We start from the raw sequence: 19,857 nt of genomic DNA on the forward strand, positions 1-19,857 counted from the left end.
AAGAAAGCTAACAGGGCAAGGCAGTTGGGAACGTGGACAGCGTTGAGGCTGAGGTGTTGGAATATGGACTCTAAGCAGCATAGGGAAAGAAGAAGCAGAGACAGAGGAGAAATAAAGACAGGGGAACGTGTGTATTTAGGGGTGGCCAAGGATCTGGGAGTCCCTAGAATGTGTATAATATGAGCTAGTGAGAGATCTGGAAGGACAGGAAGTTGTGGTCGGGGAGTAAGATATTTAAATTAATGACTTCAGAGGTGGAAAAGTTCTGAGTAATCAGCAAGCTCAGGATGTGGCCCTGGGAGGGCTCACACTGACCCTTGTCATCACCGGGACCCTGTCTTTGATCCAGCGATCACAGGGCTTCTCTCTCTCCTTTCGGTGTCTGGTGCACCTCCCATCTCATCTACCCTTTTCCCACTTTCTGGTCCAGCAAGAGAAACTCACAGCATCTTTTCTTACTTCCGGAGGAATTTATTCCACATGTGTCTGATTCATTTGCGTTTATAGAAACTCGAAATCTCCAGCGTCCAAAAAGCCTTTCAACTATTTTTTCTTTCTTAGAAACAGGAAGTTGTGTTTGGCTTAGGACAGACTCTTCCGTGCGCCTGGGACTTACAAGATGTTTGGAATGAGGAATGGTGAGGTCTGTCTGGTAAGGGCTTCTTTACTCTCTCCCTTCCTAGGCAATTGTGTGTCTACCAGGGGTCGGCTGGGCCGTTCACAAGGATGGAAGACTAGCCAGAATTTTCCTGTCTCTCATCGCTGAGCCCAAGGCCTGAGGGAAAGTATGTTCTCAAAGAGACAGGTGGCTTGCCTCTCTCCCTGCTCCAGCATTACTGTTCAGAACATACTCGTACATTGGATCTCATCTTTCTCTTCCCAGTACTTGAGTGATGTCTGTGAGGACCACGTTTATCTAGTTTTTGGGAGTGTAGGTTGGCTGGCACTCAGTTTTAAGCAAAGAAGGCCAATTGTTTTCTAAATGGAATATCAGAGAAGCTCTCCATCTGAGGAAGAATGAACCACACTGTAAAGGGGCACACCTATTTGGATAAGTGCAGTCAGGCTGTTAGGAAGTTTTAGGCTAGAAAGCAGACAGGTGCTTGGGAAGGGCTGACGTGGTGCCAGTGAGTCAGAGAAGGCATGGGGGTCATAGCCTAACTGCTCTGTTCACTTAGTGTTCCAACTTTTAGCTCCTGTTCATGTGTTATTTTCTTTTTAGATTTTTTCAAATGTAAGATTGATATAACCACAATAGGTAACTTCAGTGATGATGCAGATTGAACCAGCAAAAATGTTGGCTTAGGATGGTGACCTCTCTCTTTCACATTCCACATGCAGTTTTCTTGAAGCTGCCAGCTCAGCCAGGGGACCATAGGAAAATGCCCCAGGCTAGAAGAGAGCTTTCTCATAAAGACATACTGTCCTTCAGCTGAGGGCCACAAAGGTGAGCCAACCCTGTTTATGTTTCTCAAGGGCAGGAGTGCTTCTTTCCTCTGTTTTCCATCCTAGCTGCCAAGGCCTGCTCAGGGCCTTGGGGTGGCTGGTGGTCTAACTGATGGTGGAACTGGAAGTGGGGAATGCTGGGGGGAATATATTTCTCTTCCCTTAGGGAATTCCTTCCCACTCTACGCAGAGCAGAACAAGGCTGGAGGAGGACAGGTATCAGGGACAGTCGTTTGACCTTGCCTAAAATGCTGCCTTCACTCTCTTCACCATGCTCACTCTCTCTCTCATGTTTTATTTTGGCCATGTGTTCAGTAATTTAGCTTCAACTCACCATAGAGGCAAAAGGAAGTGCTAAGGCTGTGGCAGCAGAAATGGGGTAACCAGGGATCATACTACATCTGGTTTTCTTTGGTAAATTCCAGATTTCTGTTCACTCTTATAGACAAACCATTTCTAATTTCCAAGAAGCAAAAGGGACACTACTGCTTCCTGGAGGGGCTGGTGATGTGAGGCAGAGCAAGTGGAGTAGAGATGGCTGTGGGCTTATGAGCCTCTCTTCCTATGACAGGCGGAAGTTCCTACACAGGGCGTCTAGGCTGTGTGTGAAAGCCTCGCAGCAGCACCTCCTCACCACTTTATAGACTCAAGAATGCAGTGGTGGCAAAGCCTCTCTCTTTATCTGACCTGGACCACAAGTTGAAAGCATTAAGACAAAGCAAAAGCCAACATATTCTTAAGAACTTCCCTATTGTTCGTTTGGATGCTGAAGGAGGAACAGTCCTCAGTAAGAGGTCCCATTTGGCCCAAGAGCCCAGAAACCAAGGATCTAGAACCTAGTCAACATTAGAGAATGAGGTGTGGAGCTGGTGGGAAGATGGCCCTATCACCCCTGGGAAATGTTCCTGGGAGAGAAAGGTGGTTTGCTAAAGTGGTTCCGGGAATAGTCATGTCGCTTACTTTTGTAAATTCACCAAACCCTCTGGTCAGCTGTAGAGGAATAAAGGGCAGAGAATAACCCCAGACAGAGATTTACTTATCCTAAGGATGAAAGATTGGAAATGAACTTTGATGCTAATGTACCACCTTTGAAATATTTCTGGCAGGTGCTCAGAGGATCCAAATGAATGACCAAGTTACCTGCTGAGTCAGGGCCTTAGGGATTTTCATTAGTAGCACTAGCTGGAAAATTTAAATTCTCAGCAGAAGAAATACATCCTCTCTTCTCTGGGCAAAAAGGGTGGTCGTGGTTGGCTGGGGAAAATAATAATATGGTCTCTCTCTGCAGATCTGTTTTCTGAGTCCCTGAGCTGCAGCTGTTGAATTTCCAGACACAAACAAGTATGTATTCTGTGAGTCTTGCTGAGCCCACACAGCAAGGAAGAGCCAAGCTGGATTCCATTCTGCTTCGCACATCAGCAGCTCTGCTGCCAGCTGAACTCCAGGGCAAAAGCTGTGCTGGTAATGATGCAGCCAGTAGGGATGGCACAGCTGGACTGGCGTGGGCTGCTAATGAGGGACACACTTGGCCTTGATTATTTTGGGGAGAATGAGAAATTAAAAGAGATGAAGAATTGCAGAAATATATATCGGCCTCAACAAAATTGGTGCATAGCAAGGGAAAATCTGGTTTTACTAGTCATCATCAACATGCCTGTGTGTGTGCTTGTTTATGTTTAGGTAAGCCTGGCCTCCCACTCACTAATGAGTCGGTAGACAGGAAAGGCAGACAGGAAAAGTGGTCAACTCTGTCAACAGCCACCGTGCTCCACAAAGGTGATCAGCTAAGGGCACGGTAAGAGCTGAAATCCTGTTTGCCTTGCCTTGTGCCCAAGGGACTGAGTCTTCACAGGGGGCTCCTTTTTCCTATTCAAACAGGGCTCTATCTAGCATCCTCTCTGTCCATGTCACCATGTATTTGAAGGGGTCTTGACAGAAAGCAAAAGGGAAGGACAAAGGGGTCAAAGGTGACAAGAAAGGGAAGATGCAAATTTAGATACTTTTCTGCTTTTTGCATTTCTTGATGTCCGTTTCTGCTACCCATTTATGACCAAGGACTACATTCCCTCTATACCAGATCATACAGAAGACTGAGCCAGAGACTTCCTCTGAGCCAGGAAGAGATGAGGAGCTATGATGCAGGAGATAGGATTTTGGAAACTCTCAGGTAGGTTGTGATGGCTAGTGAAGAATGCCATTCTGTGTAAAAGGGCTGATTGGGAAAGCTGCAAGCTGCTTGGGCCCCAAGAGTTGTGAGATGAGGATAGAACTTGGTGTGGAAAAGAGCTGAGGGCTCAGAATTCCTTAGATCCTAAGAGAGTCTTGTATCTCCAGCTGGTCAATAGGCAAAAGTAAGGACAGGGACACACGCAGAGGGAAAGGGGTGAGTCTTTCTCAAGGAAAGGAGCCCAGAGACATCATGTAACCACTGTTCCCAAGTCGGAAGTTCCCACTAGAGCAGCAGTTCTAAGCACAGCCCCCAAACCAGCCTCCATGTCATCTGTGAACTTGTTAGAGATGCAAACTCCCAGGCCCCTCTCAGACCCACGGAATTAGAAACTATGGGGGTGGGGCCCAGCAATCCGTGTTTTATGAAGCCCTCTAGATGATCCTAATGCCCACTAAAGTTTGAGAACCACTTGTCTGGATTATGCAAATGAAGAGTTGCCCGAATGAGCTGGATTCACAGGCATCAGAGAACCCAGGGGAAGGGCCTGAAGAGAGTCAGGCAAGGTGCCTGTTTCCCTGTATGTTCAAGATCGGCTGACCTAGTTTTAGCCTTTGTCCTTGGGCTCTGGGTCCCCTGCACTTTCCAGATGCTGAACCAGACTAGACCACTACTTTGGCACAAGATCACACTTTAGTTCAGAGACACATTTGCATAAATACTTGAAATGGATCCACCCCTGCAGGTGGAAGCCTGAGAACAGGTGGCTCTCCACAATCCTGCAGCCCTTTAGGCAATGGATTTTAATACTGAAGAGTCATGGTCACTCATGAAGCCAGCTCAGGGGTGCAGCTAGGGAGCTTGCTTTGACATTTGCCATTGACTCCCTGCCCCATACCTCTCTTGGACTAATTTTTTTCCCCTCTGAGGTAGATCATTTATCGGGGAAGCCAAATAGAAAACATTTTTTGTTTGTTTGTTTGTTTAACTTTGCTAGTCCTTTGCAAACAGGCTGACCGAGTCTCTTGTTTAGGTCAACAAGTGCACTTTTTAGCTTTTAACCTGTGTCCTCTTCTTGAACCCAAGTAAGGTCCCATCCACTGGAAAGTAGACATTAGGATTTGTTGTCCCATCCTTTCTTCTATTCCTCTTAGGAATTCATGCCATGTGAGGGGCTGTGGCAATGGGAGACCTGTGTTGCCCATGACACCTCCACATGTAGGGCCACCACAGTGGGGACACGTGTCTGCACCCAGCTTCCTGAGTTCATGATCCTAAGACTGGCCCCGCTCCGCTGGGTTACAGGGGGCATGGTTGGCTTCCACAGGGTTTGGCATCTTCAGGTTTCAAGGCCTTGTTGCAGGTGGCAGAGGCCTGGCCGCTGGGGTCCTGGCACTCCACGGTCCGCCGCTGCCAGCCAGCTCCACAGCTGCTCGAGCACTCAGACCAGTCCCCCAGGACCCACTGTGCATTGAGCAGGGGCTGGATGACATTGGTGGTTGCTCTCTCTTTGCTGTTCTGTATGCTGAAGTTCACGTCATTAGGAACAAAGAAGGTATATTTGACTTTGGGGGGAAAGACCTCACCAGGGACTGTCAGGAGCTGCACGATCAGAGGCTCAGGCAGGGGCCGGAAGCTCTGTAGCCGCTCCAGGGTGGCAATGGAACCACTGTACTTAAGGATGGTCCCCTTCACCAAGATATCCTGCTCTATGGCAGAGATGGCCAGGTTCCCATTGAGCAGGTACTGCCCATCGATGGTCTTCAATGCCAGGTAGTTGCCATCGTTCTGGACCCCTGGGTGGCTCCGTTGTTTCACATCGATGTTCGTGGCACCAGCTGGGATGGTGACGATGTCATTGTAGCCATAACTAGGATAGGAATAGAAAGACTCCCTTAGGACCAGTGGCTTCCCAGCCCAGAACTTAAGGAAGTTAACCTGCTGGTGACTGGGGGTGGTAGACAAAAAGCACTAGCAAATAATTATGCAGTTAGCTAAAAGTTCTAAATAAATTAGCTGCAGAGGCCAACAGGAATATTTTGTACATTGGGCTTTTCATGGGCTTTTGTTTTACCTGGTAACTCTGTTTCAAATACTGGGGTGAAGAGTTTAAATGTATGGGTCTTGACAATAGCTCAGGGAGAAAGACAGCCCAGAGGGGTTTTAAAAGCTGCATTGGGGCTGCCAAACCCAGCAGCTCTTGGCTCAAATGACATCTCAAACACATTTAGTTCCTTGCACTGGTATAAAACTTTGCTTGGCCACTTTCATACCCAGAGCTCAAACCCATGTGGAAAAATTTGTTCCACACACTAATTCCAGAATCTGATGCCTCACTCCACTTCTTAGAGTCAACCAGTTCTTAGTATTTGGTTATTATGGCTCTAAGGCAGGTACGAGGGCGATAAACCCTGTTTCAGAGGAGCCACCTTCTGGGTACGCCCAGACACCATGACCTGTGCTTCTGCGGGGTAGGATGCTGTTTTGGGAAAATGTTTCAACTCTATTATAGGTCCAGGGCTTTATGTGGGCTAGAGAAACCTTAGTTCTTATTCTTGGCTTTTGGAGGGAAAGCATTTGGGTTACACAGGGAAGAAAGTGAAGAGGACTGAAGAGCAGAGTCAGGTGGTTTTTCACTACTCTTGCCTTACACCAGCTGCTTAGTCTAGGGCATCAAGAAGGTATCCACAGGCCCATTTGTCTAATGCCTAAGAGAAATTCAGCTCGAGGACCCAATATCCCAGGCTTCTTTTTTCCATATCCTTTGAGTTTTAACTTATCTACAGTTGTCTGCTGTGGGCCGATTCTGTTCTCTGAGCCTGATGAGATGAGAGAGAGAGACAGAGGGGCCCAGTGTGGCTGCATAACACCTACCCTCACCCTTCCTCTCTAGGAGGTGCCTAAAGGGCAGGAAGATTGTCTAGGAATTAAGAAATCTGGGTTCTCTTCCTGGGTGTCATTAACTATCAGTGTGACCTTAGAAGAATCAGTAATCTTTTCATGCCTTAGTTTCTTAATCTGTAAATGAGAATAATAGTGTTGGCCTTGCCCACCTCAGAGAGTTTTTTTTTTAGGAATCAAATGAGGCCACAGAAGCGAAAGCGCTCAAACCAGTACTAGGAGCTTTATGAACGTAGGGCATTAAGCTGTGAAGATGTGTCTGGATTTCGCAGACTTATGAAGCCACCAAGGCTCTGCTCCCCTGTACTGTACCCTTCTCTGAAGATCCACTGGCAGAAAGAACAGACTCTCCAGGTATAGGGTGAGATAACCTTCTCCAAACAGGCCTGGAGGAGCCCTGCTTCCTGGCAAAGGTCCCAGTTACTCAGTGTAGCTCTACTGCTGACTCAGAAATGATCTACCCTTGTCCATGTGGCCTCTGGCTGACTTGTGTACGGTCCTCTCTATGGGCCAGACCCTGTGCCTAGTACTCTCTGCATGACCCATCTCATAACTCCTCATAATGACTCTGAGATACAGAGGACTGCCAATATTTTATCAAGAAACTGAAGCTTAGTATTCCATGGGTAGCAGCCACAATTCAAACTTAGGCCGACATGATTCTAAAGCCTATTTTGTTTTTCCGTTTTGGTGCAGAACTACCTAGGGCTCACCTGGAGGGGTTGAGGGAACCAGAGACCTTCCTGCATGAGTTGCCTTTGCCCCCACACACCCCACATTTATCCAGCTTCCTAGGTGAGTCCACCACGTGGTCACAGCCAGCCTTGACACACTGGCCACGGACACAGATGGCCAGAGTCTCCGGCCCACACAGGGTGCCATCGATCACCTGTAGCAGGGAAAGGGAAGGTAAGATAAGAAGCACGACGGGCATAGAAGCAGCCCAAGCGGTGGCAGGTGATCTTCCTCCCCATCTGTGGATCTGAGTTACCTTGGCCTCAAACACTTTGAACTCACTCCTTCCCCGGGCGCGGCAGAACAATTTGCAGCGGTCCCGGGGGGACACCCCCGCATACTTGGGGACCCAGTACAGGAGGTTCCCATCCATGTCGGTGTAATTGTAGGCATTATACTTCTCACACTGCTGCTCTCGGAAGCTTTTCCCTAAAATGAGTAAGAAACAGCATGGAGTTTACATGCCGTGCTAAAGCAGGAAGGACCCAGCTGGAGAAACGCCCAGATTCAGGGCACCTTTCTTCCTCCTGGTTTTAACCCAACCCCAGGACACAGGTCCAGTGTCATCTGGGCCCGACATTGCTAGACACACCTGACCTAAGCCCATGTGTGACCCTTACTCACAGGGGCCAGGAAAGGAGGATCCAGCCTCAGCTGGGCTTTCTGGGATGAATATCCTTTCCATTTGGGGAAGATATTAATTCTCTTTTACAGATGAATAAACTTAGGTGTGAACAGAGGACAATACAGTAAGCTTGGAAAGCACAGAATGACACGTGGAGCTACATTTTCGGGCCTCTGCTATTGTGCTCTATCTTGACTTCCTTGGTGACATTGGACAGATGGCCATGGATTCCCAGATCTACAGGTCCAGCTCTAATTCTTGCCCCACCACACCTCGCCTGCTGTGATTCTGCGTGTCTGTGGGGGACTCCATTTGTAGGTGCTGTGATTAACACCAGCTCAGCACAGTCCAGCTCCACAGGGTTCCTCTATCAACTGGCTTGATTTTTGTTTGGTGACACTACCATGTTCCGATCTGAGACTGAACATTTGAGCATCTATGTCCACTATTTCCAATCTGTCATTAAGTCCTACTATATTCAGGACAATCTGTGATTTTAAATGTCTCCATCCCACTCTACCATCTCAGTCCTCCTCTGACAAGCCCAGGCCTCCTGGCTTCATGTGGGACTTAGTGCCCAGCCTTCTACACACAGCTGCTTCCTCTCCCATCTTGCTGCATGTCGCTTCTGGCACAATCCGTCTGAAGTAAGACATGTTCCCTCCGCCCGCCACAATCCTGAAACTAAGCCTGCTCTTATTACTGAGGTTCCCAGCTTAGCTGTACATCGGCATGGCCTGTGGAGACTTTTTGAAACACGGATGGCCATGACCAACTCCTGAGACTCTGATTCAGTACATCTGAGGGGTCTGGACCTCTGTGTTTGAAAACACTTCCCAGGTGACTTGCTGGGACAGCTGGCACTGAGAACCTCCAGGTGCTATTTTAGCTTTCACGGACCTTTGAGGTCTGCCTTGAAATGCTGGTACATTTTGCTGGATTCTACCTGAGCGAATCATAGGTCCTCTCAAGCCTCTCCCTCTCCTGGCACATCCTTCTGTACCTCATCACCTTCTCAATCCCCGGGCCCTGATCAGCCCTCACTCCTCCGGAAGCTTCTGACTAGCCCAGGCTTTTCTTTGCTCTGAATTCCTCGTAAGCAGGGGTCTGTGCTTCACAGATTAAGTTTTACTTGCTTTGTAAAAAGGGTTTGAATCTCTAACTAAACTTCACATTTCTTGAGCTCAGAGACAATGCCCTGTGCTTTTTTTAATGCCATTTATAACATCTATTATAGTTCTAGCCACCACAAGAGGCACTAAAAATATTTGTTAACTAAGATGGCTCATTCGAGTGCATCTGAAATCATATGAAATCACCTATTGTCCATGTCTACCTGGAAAACTGTCACAATTCTGAGGTAAAGTTTCTAGAGCCTCCTGCTACTGCCACTGCTAGCTATTGCTCCCATCTTACAAAACTGCAAAACCTACAGATCCTTTCCATTAGACACCGAGCGGCTGACAATGTGTCTTTGCACTTAGATGAATTTATCTTCAAGCTCTGCTTGTCTTTTGCTGCCTGCCAATACTTCCTGGAGCAACACAGAAGGGAACTCAATGGGATGGTAGGGAAAATCTTCTAATGATTCCCTCTCACCAGCTGGGAATCCGGCTGCTGCACATTCCTACCTCTGAGGTCACACGTGTTTTCTAGTGGGTACTCAGGGTAGGAATATGCCAAGGGAGGTAGTTGCTTCCTGGGAAGGTTCTATCAGTCCATTGCCATGGTCCCAAGGGAACATGGGCAACTCTGTTCCGAAGGAATGTGCACTAGAATCAGATTCAGAAATCCTCCCTCCACCCAGGGCTGAAAGTTGACTGGAAAGACATTGGAGGTTTGGCTCTGACAGTGCTTTGGAAAACGCTTCTGTTCTGCACACAGATGAGAGAGGATTATTATCCTAGATGCTAGCCCCTCTGCGAGCCTAGTAATAAGTTTGGTTGGGAGTGACACCCTTTATGTCCACATTTTGGCAACTCCTCTCCTTGATTTCCCATACTCTCCCAGTACAGTGAGAGCTGTCCCAGGTCGCTAAGGGCTGCCCTAAAGCTTGGTGCCTTGCAGAGCCCATTTATGTCTGGATCACAGGAAAGCACTGCCTCCTGGGAGACTCACTATACTTTTCCCCTGGAGATCTGTGGCTGCAACAAGAGCAGCTGTTCTGGCAGGTGTGGTGTAAGTGGTGATTACCATCAGGGGGGCATTCCTCCGTGTGGCACGACTGGTACTTGGCTCTCCGACCCAAGCAGTATCTTCCTCCATTCTGAGGCTCTGGGTCGGTGCACTCACGGTATGAAAACTGTACTCCTCCTCCGCAGGTCCGGGAACATTCTCCCCAGGGTCCCCAAGGGGCCCAGCCTCCATCCACCATGGCCTGCAACACATAAAGCCACAGAGTTAGGAGCTGAAGTGTGACAGGGGTGGGGGTAGAGGGTGGGCACAGCCCTGACTCCTTCACCTAGTTAAGCTCGCCCTGGTGCACGGAGTTTAGGAAACTCTCTAGTTTAGTCATTTAGTTTAGTCATTTGTTTCATGACTGTGTGGCCTGCTTGGCCATCATCTTCGTGAACATGGAGGCTGTGCTAGACTTGCTCACAGCTAACTGCCCAGTGTCTAAAGCAGTGCCTTGACCTCAGTAAGGTGCTCAATATTAGTTGTCACATGAAACTCTTTTATGGTAGTAAGATTGGGTCTAATGCAGTAGTTCTCCATTGGGGCCAGTTTTGTCTTTTGGGGACATTTGAAAGTATTTGGAGACATTTTGGTTGTCGCAACTGGACAGAGTGTATGCTGCTGGCCTCTGGTGGTTAGAAGACAGGGGTGCTGCTAAACAACCAACAATGAATATCCAACGATGAACAAGACAGCCCTCTACGACCAAGACATATGCAGCCTTGAGTGTAACTAGTGCCAAGGTCGAGAAGTCCTGATCCAAAGGAATGACCGCTGGGAGGTGTTGCTGCCATTCTACTGGCTACCAGTTCAGTGGTCAGATGATGCCTGGGAAATAAACAGCCGCTTCTAACTTGACAACCAAGCCATGAGTAAAAGCTTTGCCCTTGGGTTCACAGAGTTTTCAAAAAGAAAATAATTTTAAAAATTACAAAAATAATATTTGCTCATGAAAAACAAAAAATACAGAAAAATGTAAAAAAGAAACTAACACTTAAAAAAAAACCACTATCCAGATAAAACCATTGACATAATTTTCATCAATATCATTTCATACTTTTGCTCTGAATATATAATCCCAAATATGTTTTTTTTAATTTTATAGAGATATATCTGATTTTACACAGATATAGTATGATTCTGTCCTATATAGTATTTTATGATCTGTCTTTCCCCTTACAAGTAGATGATAAATACCATTCCACGATTATCCCATGCAGACCTCTCCCTACAATGAGCTCAGCTCTGGTGCTGTGGATCATTGCACGGCCCGCTTCTTTTCCCTCAGTGATGTGTGAAGCAAACACTGCAGGAGAAGGTGACACCTAGAAGCGAAGCTCAGTGTCTGAATGGGAGGATGGGAAGCGCCTAAAGATGAAGCCTGAGCCCTGCCCAGCTCAGGCTTAAAACGGCTGGGGGGCTTACCTGGCCCAAACAGGCCCTGGAGACTCAGTGCAAAGGACACCCCCCTGAGAACAGCTCCCTGGAAAGTGAATGCTCAGGCCACCCTGGTGATTCAGTGCTGGGCAGGGACCAGGCTATGCAACTCAGTGGATGCTGTTTCCGTAAAGATTGCTCAGTGACTCCCAGTAAGAGAAATGTGATAAGCCCCACAGTTTGGCAATATTAAGAGCACGGCAAAGAAGTGAATCATTTAAAACTCTCAGTGGCATTGCCTTGGTTTTCCTTGCAAATTTACTCTGTCCTGGGCCAAGTTTTCTCTGCCTGTCAGAGGTGGTTCTGATTCTCCCTCCCTCCTCCTCTTTGAGTATGGAATTCCAAAATGACTCTCACTCCCGTGACTGCTAATTATGAATTCCGCTCAGACATGGGTAGGATATGAGTACTTTTCTGTCATTTGATTGAATGTTACTCTTCTGAGTCACTCTATCTGTTTATAATAGAATTCAGAATGGCTTCCATTTATTGAGTGCCCATGTTCTGGTCTGTATGCTGGAGTGTTTCACGCTTATCACAATTATCAGCCTTCAAGTTGGCTCCAAAGCAATTCCAAAGGGGGAGTTCCCCAAAGGCCCCGGGCAGCAGTGGCTTCGTCCACGCTATGAGTACAGCCTTGAAGGGCTCCTCTTGTATTTGGATAAATATGCTCTGCTTTGTTTGTTAAAAGATGAGTGATTTTACTTGGAAGTCATAGTTGTAGCCTGGCCTAGAGTCTCTTAGTTCATGGTGCTCAAGTATGGTTTCCTTCTTGAAAACAGCCCTCCCCCGATCCCTCTCCCCACCCCCGCAAAGTGGCTGCCCCTCACCTTGGGCCTCTCTACTTCCTCCTCAGGCAGACAGTTGCCATCCCAGCAAAGGTGCCCAGGCCCACAGGGCGTCCCATCAGCCCAGGGCAGGCTGCCATTCTTCGTGTGGCACAGGGGCTCAGCACCATCCATGTGGCACCAAAGCTGGGAGCAGATGTCCTGCGTAGAGGTGTTGGGGCAGTGGCGGAACCCCAGCCCAAAAATCTGCTTGCACTGCTGGTCCAGCTCGTAGAGGGCCTTGCGGCCTGGGAGATCTGTCGGGAGGGGCAGGGCTGAGGTGGGGGCATCGAGGAGACAGTCTCCTGAGAAATGGAGGAAGCAGAGGAATAAGGGTTGGAGTTTGCCTCTCTCCAGCTCTCCATGGCTCCCATGTTACCCTTAAATTCCTACTGATGGGCTTTAAGGTCTAGACATCACGCTTTCCTTGACCTCAATCTAAAACCTGTCAACACTCATCATCTATATAGAGCTTATCCAATTTTTGACTATCAACTGCAAATTTTTTTTAGGATTGAATTTCTTTTGTTATCCAGAACATCTTACATGCATTCAGTGTTTACCTAGGGAATGCCAGCAAAGTGTAATACTAATCTACATGTACAAGGGGGTGTAAATGAGCTCTTAAAAACCATGGCATGCAAAATAAAGCCAAAGTACTGATGTTTGGATAATCTATTATTTTTGTATCATATATTCCCTGACTCCTCCAATGAGAAGAATCAAGGATAAATTGTTTTCATTGCTTTACTTCACAAGTCAGGCTGTTTCGACCAGGCACACCATCTCATCCCCATTTCACCACCAACTCTTCGCCCTTATGGGACTAGTTCCCTGACGCTTTGCCATTTCCAAGATATACGATGTACCATTCAAGCTGGAACACTTTCTTCCCCCCTCCTGTGCAATAGTCTTCCATTCCTTCAAGCTCTGTTCAAACCCACCTCCCTCAGATAAACCTTCTCAGACTAATTCCACCTGCTTTGTGATTAACAATCTAAGTTAGCCCGGAACTCAGGCTGCTGGAAGATGGGGCAAGGAAGAGCATGCTTTGTGGGAATGGTGAAAAAGCCATAGCACAGAAGGTTGGGTGAGGAACATATCTCTGAAGCCTCTTCTAACCCTAAATGGCTACCATGCTTTGTGACAGAGCAGGAAATAGTTCAGGCGCCTAAAGAGATCCAAGGAGGCTGGCCAGGCAGAGCTCAACTGCCAGCAGCTGGCCAGGAAAAGCCTAAGGGATGCCTACCGTGCCCACCATCCAGGAGCTCCGTGAGGTACATGGCACTGCAGGGAGACCAGGGCAGCGTCTTATTTAGGTGGATGAAGAGGGGTGCCATCATGTGGTGCTTGCCCAAGGGCCCAAAGAGCCGTGTACAGGGCTTGGAGTCATCGTGGGGCATGCTGAGGACGTGCCCTGGGAATGGAGAGAGACTGCAGTCCACCCTCATGACCTCCACTGCTCTCCAGCCCTCCCCACCCCGCTCAGAGGGTTCCCCATGTGGCCCAGAGCCCCCTCTCTGTCTCTTGCAAGAGAGTTGCTGACAGAAGGAGGACCAGTCACTACCTCCTCGTGGGAACTGCCCTCCCCTTATTCCTTAAACATTTTTTGTTTCAGGCTGCATTCTGGGCTTTTCTCTTCCATGAAACTTTCTCAGGGTACTGAGGAACATTGATATCTCTTTATTTTCTGCCCCAGCCTGTCCTAAATTCTCAGTCACCCAAATTATATGCTTGCTTACACAGCACTTCTTACTGTTAATCTTCCTAGAAGTCTTGCTGCTTAGCTTGGATACAGCAGCACAACTTTGCTTGAGTATTTGTTTCATATTTTGGCATTTTCCTGGTGATATCTGATGATGGTCCAGGACACTATTTTAATATTTTGGTCTTATGCTCAGGGTGGAAATGGAGAAAGCACAATATCTATTTGCATGTAATTACTCTGTCAGAATTATGAGGGAGAATTGGCTAAACGTGAGGGCTGTGTATTTCTTAGGACCTGGGCGAGCCTGGGTTTGGAAGAGGCAGTTCCCTCTGACATAGTAGAGCAGGCTTGGGTATGGCGGCTCTTACCAAGTTCGTGGGCCAGAGTGTAGGCTGCCTGGAGCCCCTCATCCTCGATCACAGAGCAGCTCTTGTTGGGGTCACAGATTGTGCCAATGTCCGCCACGCCCAAGGTGTCACACATACCCTCCTTCCCACAGAAGTTCTGTGTGGTGGAGAAAGTTGAGAGCATAAGAACAGACATGGAACGGAACATATTCCTATTCCTGCTACCCTGAGCTGAAGAAAAAAATTTAAGCCAAAAGCCCTATTTCTTCACATAGGCCATTGTGTGAGAAAGCTTGTGTCTCTTTCTTTCTACATGGCGTGTCCTAGGGCTGGCCGGGACCTGGACAGTTTGTTTTGGGAGGCAGGACGGCACAGCGGTTAAGAATACTGACCCTACAGCAAGACTGCCAGGGATCGACTATGGGTGCTGCCACCGTGCACCACTGTGCCTCAGTTTCCTGTTGTAAAATGGACTGAGAACAGTACTTGCCTCGTGGGGCTGTTGCGAGGACTGAGGAGTGAACAGGGCCTGACACACATCGCCTTCAGGAAGCTGCCTGTTTCAATCACATCGGATAGGTGGGTAGCCTCCTGATTTGGGGAAATCTCGAGGTTAACCCCCTGGTCACCTGCCCCTGCGTTTAACAACCATTGCAGATGGACCTCTTATTTCCAGCTCCAGATCTCTCGCCAGGCAGCGTGAGCCTGTTTCCTCTTGTTATGACCTCAGCAGACAGCTGGTCACAAACGTTTGGAAAAAAGCCCTTACGAGATTCCTCTCCTTCCCTTGCAAATACCTCACATTTGTCCTCGTGACCTCTTCCTCATCGTTCCACACAGGAGGCTCCTGGCGGCCAGCTGGGGCCGGAGGGAGACATTGCCCATGTTTGGGCAGGCCTAGTGGTCCTCTCTTTGATCCGCCCGCACGGCCTCCCTTCCTTCCCGCGCTTTCGGGAGCCAGCCACAGACCTGTCTGGTGAGCAGGATGGCTGTGTCAAAGTGTTCCGGGTGCCGGTCGCTGGGCTGGTTGAAACGTCGTTGCCAGCTGCAGAAGTTGCGCAGTGTAAGTCCACCGTTGTCAGACACTTCTGGGCCCTGTTTCTCATCTTCCACTATTAGCACTTTCACCACCACCAGGTTGATGGAGTTCCTAAGGCTGGGGTGCTTGTAGATGCGGGCCGCCACAGACATTAGGGTCAGGATGTGGTTCTGTCGGGAAGGAGGGAATAGGAAGAGTGAGAAGTTCAATCTCCTGGCCCGTTGCCTGCCCACGGCCATCAGCCCCTGTGCTATACCTCGTGTGCCCCACTCTGTGCTAAGTGTCTGATAAATGGCTCTTGCTGAAAACTCACACCCCCGAGGCCCCGATACTACTTCCTTTCATTTTACATAAAAGAAAATGAAGTCTTAGTAACTGGCCCAAGATCACAAATCTGACAAGTGCGCAGCCAGTATTTGAACCCAGCCTGCCTGGCTCCAAAGCCTGTGCATTTAATATCTTGGCCAGACATATGTGGCTATATAAATTGAAATTAATTATAATTCAATAAAATGAAAATTATAGTTCCTCTGTCACACTGGCGACATTTCAAGTGTGTCAATAGCCATCTATGGCTCGTGGCTACTGTATTGGACTGAGCAGACAGAATGTTCTATCATCACAGAAAGTTCTATTGGATGGCACTGGTTATTCTGCCTTGACCTTGACACCAACCATCTCCCTGTCAGCTGCCACACTCCTTCTCCATTCTCGGCCCAGAAGCAATTTTCTGAGTGCTCAAGGTTAGCAGAATTTCCTTCTTTGAACCCATGGGAGCGTTTTCCTGACGTCTGCTGGGGTAACGTCTACTCTTTAGGATGGGAATGTTAACCCTGAACACTTTGCTTTGATAATTGCTACTAAAAATACCTACTCTGTACGAAGTGCAGGGCACACACTTTACAGATATCACCTCATTATGTGCTTACAACAACCCTGTGAAGTAGGTATTGTAATGCCCACTTTACGAATGAGGAGGAGGAGTCACACAAGTTAGATAACTTGTCTTAAGCCACACAGCTCTTTGGAACAGGATGCAGTCCAGGCACATCTGTCTCCAAGGTCCACAGTCTTCTCATTAAGTTTCCCAGTGCTTGGCCTTCTAGTTCTTGCCTGGACAGCCCTGAAGGGTTTATTCCCTTCTGCCTGGGGCTTGAGAAAATCCAGTGGGCCTAATGAGACCCAGGCACTTTGGCTCATACCTGCTTTCACTCCCACCCAGGCCGACCGAAGGAGTCTACATCACTGCTTGGCCTCTGTCCTCTCCCTGGGCTGCTGGCTGCTCCCAGGCCTTTAGAGCAGGTCAGACTGAAGCTCATTCTCCTGCCTCAGGGATCTCTAAAAGTGACTTATCTTGGATTATTTTTCAGAAGAGGAGACCAAGTGGCAGAGGCACGCATGCCTTCACCAGGAGTGTGGCTAGCTGAGCTGCCACTCGCTTGTCCTGATCCCTGTTCCCTAGGGCACCATCCCCTGTAAGCCTCTCTTTCTTCTCTCTGGTGGTCTAGAAGGTGGGAGTGGAAGGAGGGCGAAGGAAGGTAAAAGGCTAGAGAGGGACATTCCATCGGTTGAGGCCATGCGTGGGAGTTCCAGATGAAGCCCATTATTTGTGAATGGGATCTGTCTGTTCACCTCGCAGGCAACAAGCCAGGTATTTTGTAAGCTCTAGAAACAGGGGTAGGCAGGTTACTGAGCGTGTCAAGCACTCTAGCTATGTTTAGGCTGATATAAACATCTTATCAGTAAAGCTGAAACTTGGCACTCACTCCTGGATTTGGATTCCTAAGGGAAAAAAGCAATCACATCATTATGCAACTTGGGGTGAGGGCTGAGGAATGGTAGCTTGCTGAAGCTACTTCCTGTCCAGGTCTTCACTGCTGCCAGGGGGCCAAAAGAGTTCTGGTCTCTTGCTCTAGGAGGGGCCAGAGTCTGATGGGCCAGGGACCAACTCTTGGGATTTTTTCTGAGGCAACCTGCAACTCTCCTCACAAGATTACTTCCCTTCGAGTCCCGATTTCAAAATCTCAAAACTGAGGAGATGATGTTTTACAAAGAAGGTGTGAAGATTAGAGATGACAGCTGCTTAGCACTGGTCCCAGAAGGCTTGAGGCTTAAGAGTCTGCGTTCCCAAGCTGACCAGATCAGGCAAGGCAGCTGAGTGGAGACCCTGCATTGGCCACGTCTCCAGCAAAAACTAAAGGTACGTGGGTGTAAACTGCTGCACAGAGGATAGGGTGAGGCGTCGGAGGGGTCCTGACACTAAGGTTTTCGTGGAGTCTACACCTTTGCCATCAGGGAGCTCATAGCATCTTCTCCAGATGCCAAATAACTGGCTGAGCTGGCTTGAGAGCTATTTTCCTTCAAGCCAGGGGCTCAGACTTGAGGACATTTGAAGATCCTCCTGGCTGCTAACTCAGAAGATAATTTCCATTACAAGAGGGCTACAAGGATAATGTGATTCAGTGTTTCTGTTAAAATCCCTAATCCTGGTCCCATTTACCTCCCCTTCTCTGTCTCACCGAGCTTTGGAAGACATGAAGGGCTGCCATTCCCACCATTAGCTCTTCTGAGAAACAGTGGCAAGAATGCCGGACACTTGGGACTGGGTAGGGTGGGTGGTCCTGAGTCTGTGAGCCTCCGATTCTCAGCCAATCCCCTGGGTCAATCCCTCTTTTGGGCAGGCCTGACTTCCAGTCTCAGGGAGTGGGTGCAGGAGCCATCAAGGAGACAGTCAGATGGCTCACTCCACCACCTGGTGTCTATTTATACCTCCCTGCACACCACACGAGTGGAGGCTGCTTGCTGAGGCATTTGAGTGAGATTGTATCCCCAGTGGGATGGGGGCCCCAGCAGATATGCAGGTAAGATGGGATAGAGCCCATGGTCAGCCTGGCCAGTGGTGGTCAAACAACCCTGCTTCTGAATGACTTGGGTGTCTGATGCACTTAAGTCTCATTAGGGAAGGCGGACATCTTTCAGGGCGTATCCTTCTCCATTGTTGCCCCAGGACCCAGAGGAGAGAAAAACGCCCCAGCCAGCTTGGTTGGGACACAGTCCTCTCTGATTCTTTGAGCTATAAACAAAGAGATCCCACCCCAGAGCTCTTGTAAAGCCAAAGCCACCAGGGTGGGAGTTTAGGAGAGGCGGGGCCTAGGCTAAGTGCATTTCTAGCAGCTCCTTCTGCTCGCAGTGCCATCCATTATGCTTTGCTCATTTGCTCCTTCAAACCATGGGTCCTACTGCTTTTCCTTGCAGTATGCCTGGGATAGGCAAGGAGAAGAAACATGGAAACATGGAAACCCTCTGACCTCAGCTACCAGTGCCGTACTTTTCTTTTTATCCTTCTAGGCATCTCGCTAGAGCCTGAGACTATGCTGAGGAGGAGGAGAGAAGCAAAAGAAGAGGAAAGAAGCAATAGGAGAAGAAAGGGTCCTGCACAGATGTCCTTCATCTCCTCATTCTCAAAACAATGAGGGCAATGCCACCTCTCCAAAGTGCATGCTTTCCAGAACCACAAGGAGTCCAGCGTAACACTCTGAGCCAAGGAAGCTGAATAGAAAAGGCCTCTCTGCTGTGTGGGACAGCAGAGCTGACATGGCAGTGGCTGGCTATAATGGTGTGTGACCACACTGCCCTCCTACTCTGACAAATGCCATCACCAAAAGCAAATCTAGTATTAGCTATGCTTTGTTGAGCATCTACTGTGGGTTGGGTGTTTTCCATATTTTATTGTATCCTAAACACAATGATAACACGTTGGTATAACTGTTCTTATTTTGCTGGTGAAAAAATTGAGGTACAGAGAAATAGATAACTTATTCAAGGACACTCAGTTATTTCTATTACCCTTCAGACTCTATGCTCTTATTCACTACACTGACCTCCACCTATCTTTGCTGCTTCAAGGAAAACTACAGCAGAGCTAAGACAAACCCAAAGCATGCAAGAAGCAAGATTGATCTGACATTATCTATGCATCCCTTCTCCCCCTGGGGAGGCAGAATTGGTGAATCAAAGACTTTTGTACATTAGGGCAATTTCTTTGGGAGATACTTCACATTGTTGGTCATTCTGACTGCAGCAGAAAAAAGAGATGGAAAGGACTCTTTTTTTTTTTTGCCAGTGGGAAAACATAATTCACCTGGATATAGCACTTGTCTTTCACCTGTGAAGACTTGGGTAGCTACAGAGCCAGTGGGGCATGTATCTGTTTCTGTTATTACCTAAAGCAGGACAGTTTTGAGAATGAGCGATGGCACTTTTAATAATTATGCCAGAACAGGCCCAAACTGGGACTGTGCTGGGCAAAATGGAATATATGATTACTTTGGTGTTAGAGCTCGTGGGGGACATTTTCCTCAGAGGATATAGATAAGAGGGGGACAAAATGGCGATGACTTAGCCCTTCCCTGAAATCCCTTGCTAGTAGCCTGACATCTTGGGAAACCTC

The 19,857-nt window shown here is 48.2% G+C and overlaps 1 protein-coding gene and 1 long non-coding RNA gene across 2 annotated transcripts in view; one reads left to right on the plus strand and one right to left on the minus strand.

Annotated features, from left to right (window-relative positions):
• Positions 1 to 328: 328 nt before the first annotated feature.
• LOC111729899 lies at positions 329 to 3,911 on the plus strand. Its single transcript, XR_002776450.1, has 4 exons — positions 329 to 652; positions 1,342 to 1,447; positions 2,735 to 3,241; positions 3,524 to 3,911. It is a non-coding gene; the product is annotated as an uncharacterized LOC111729899 (long non-coding RNA).
• Positions 3,912 to 4,287: 376 nt separating this feature from the next.
• The window catches only part of ADAMTS8 (ADAM metallopeptidase with thrombospondin type 1 motif 8), a gene marked incomplete at its 5' end in the record, with an annotated part of 20,866 nt that continues 5,296 nt past the window's right edge, over positions 4,288 to 19,857 (minus strand). Inside the window, 8 exons of the mRNA XM_011376242.1 lie at positions 4,288 to 5,483; positions 7,228 to 7,403; positions 7,506 to 7,678; positions 10,068 to 10,251; positions 12,317 to 12,618; positions 13,563 to 13,730; positions 14,390 to 14,525; positions 15,338 to 15,577. Coding sequence (XP_011374544.1) covers positions 4,913 to 5,483; positions 7,228 to 7,403; positions 7,506 to 7,678; positions 10,068 to 10,251; positions 12,317 to 12,618; positions 13,563 to 13,730; positions 14,390 to 14,525; positions 15,338 to 15,577 — 1,950 coding nt within the window. The remainder of the gene's footprint in view (positions 5,484 to 7,227; positions 7,404 to 7,505; positions 7,679 to 10,067; positions 10,252 to 12,316; positions 12,619 to 13,562; positions 13,731 to 14,389; positions 14,526 to 15,337; positions 15,578 to 19,857) is intronic.

The sequence above is a fragment of the Pteropus vampyrus genome, unplaced genomic scaffold (assembly GCF_000151845.1).
Source record: "Pteropus vampyrus isolate Shadow unplaced genomic scaffold, Pvam_2.0 Scaffold288, whole genome shotgun sequence".
Classification (NCBI taxonomy): Eukaryota; Metazoa; Chordata; class Mammalia; order Chiroptera; family Pteropodidae; genus Pteropus; species Pteropus vampyrus.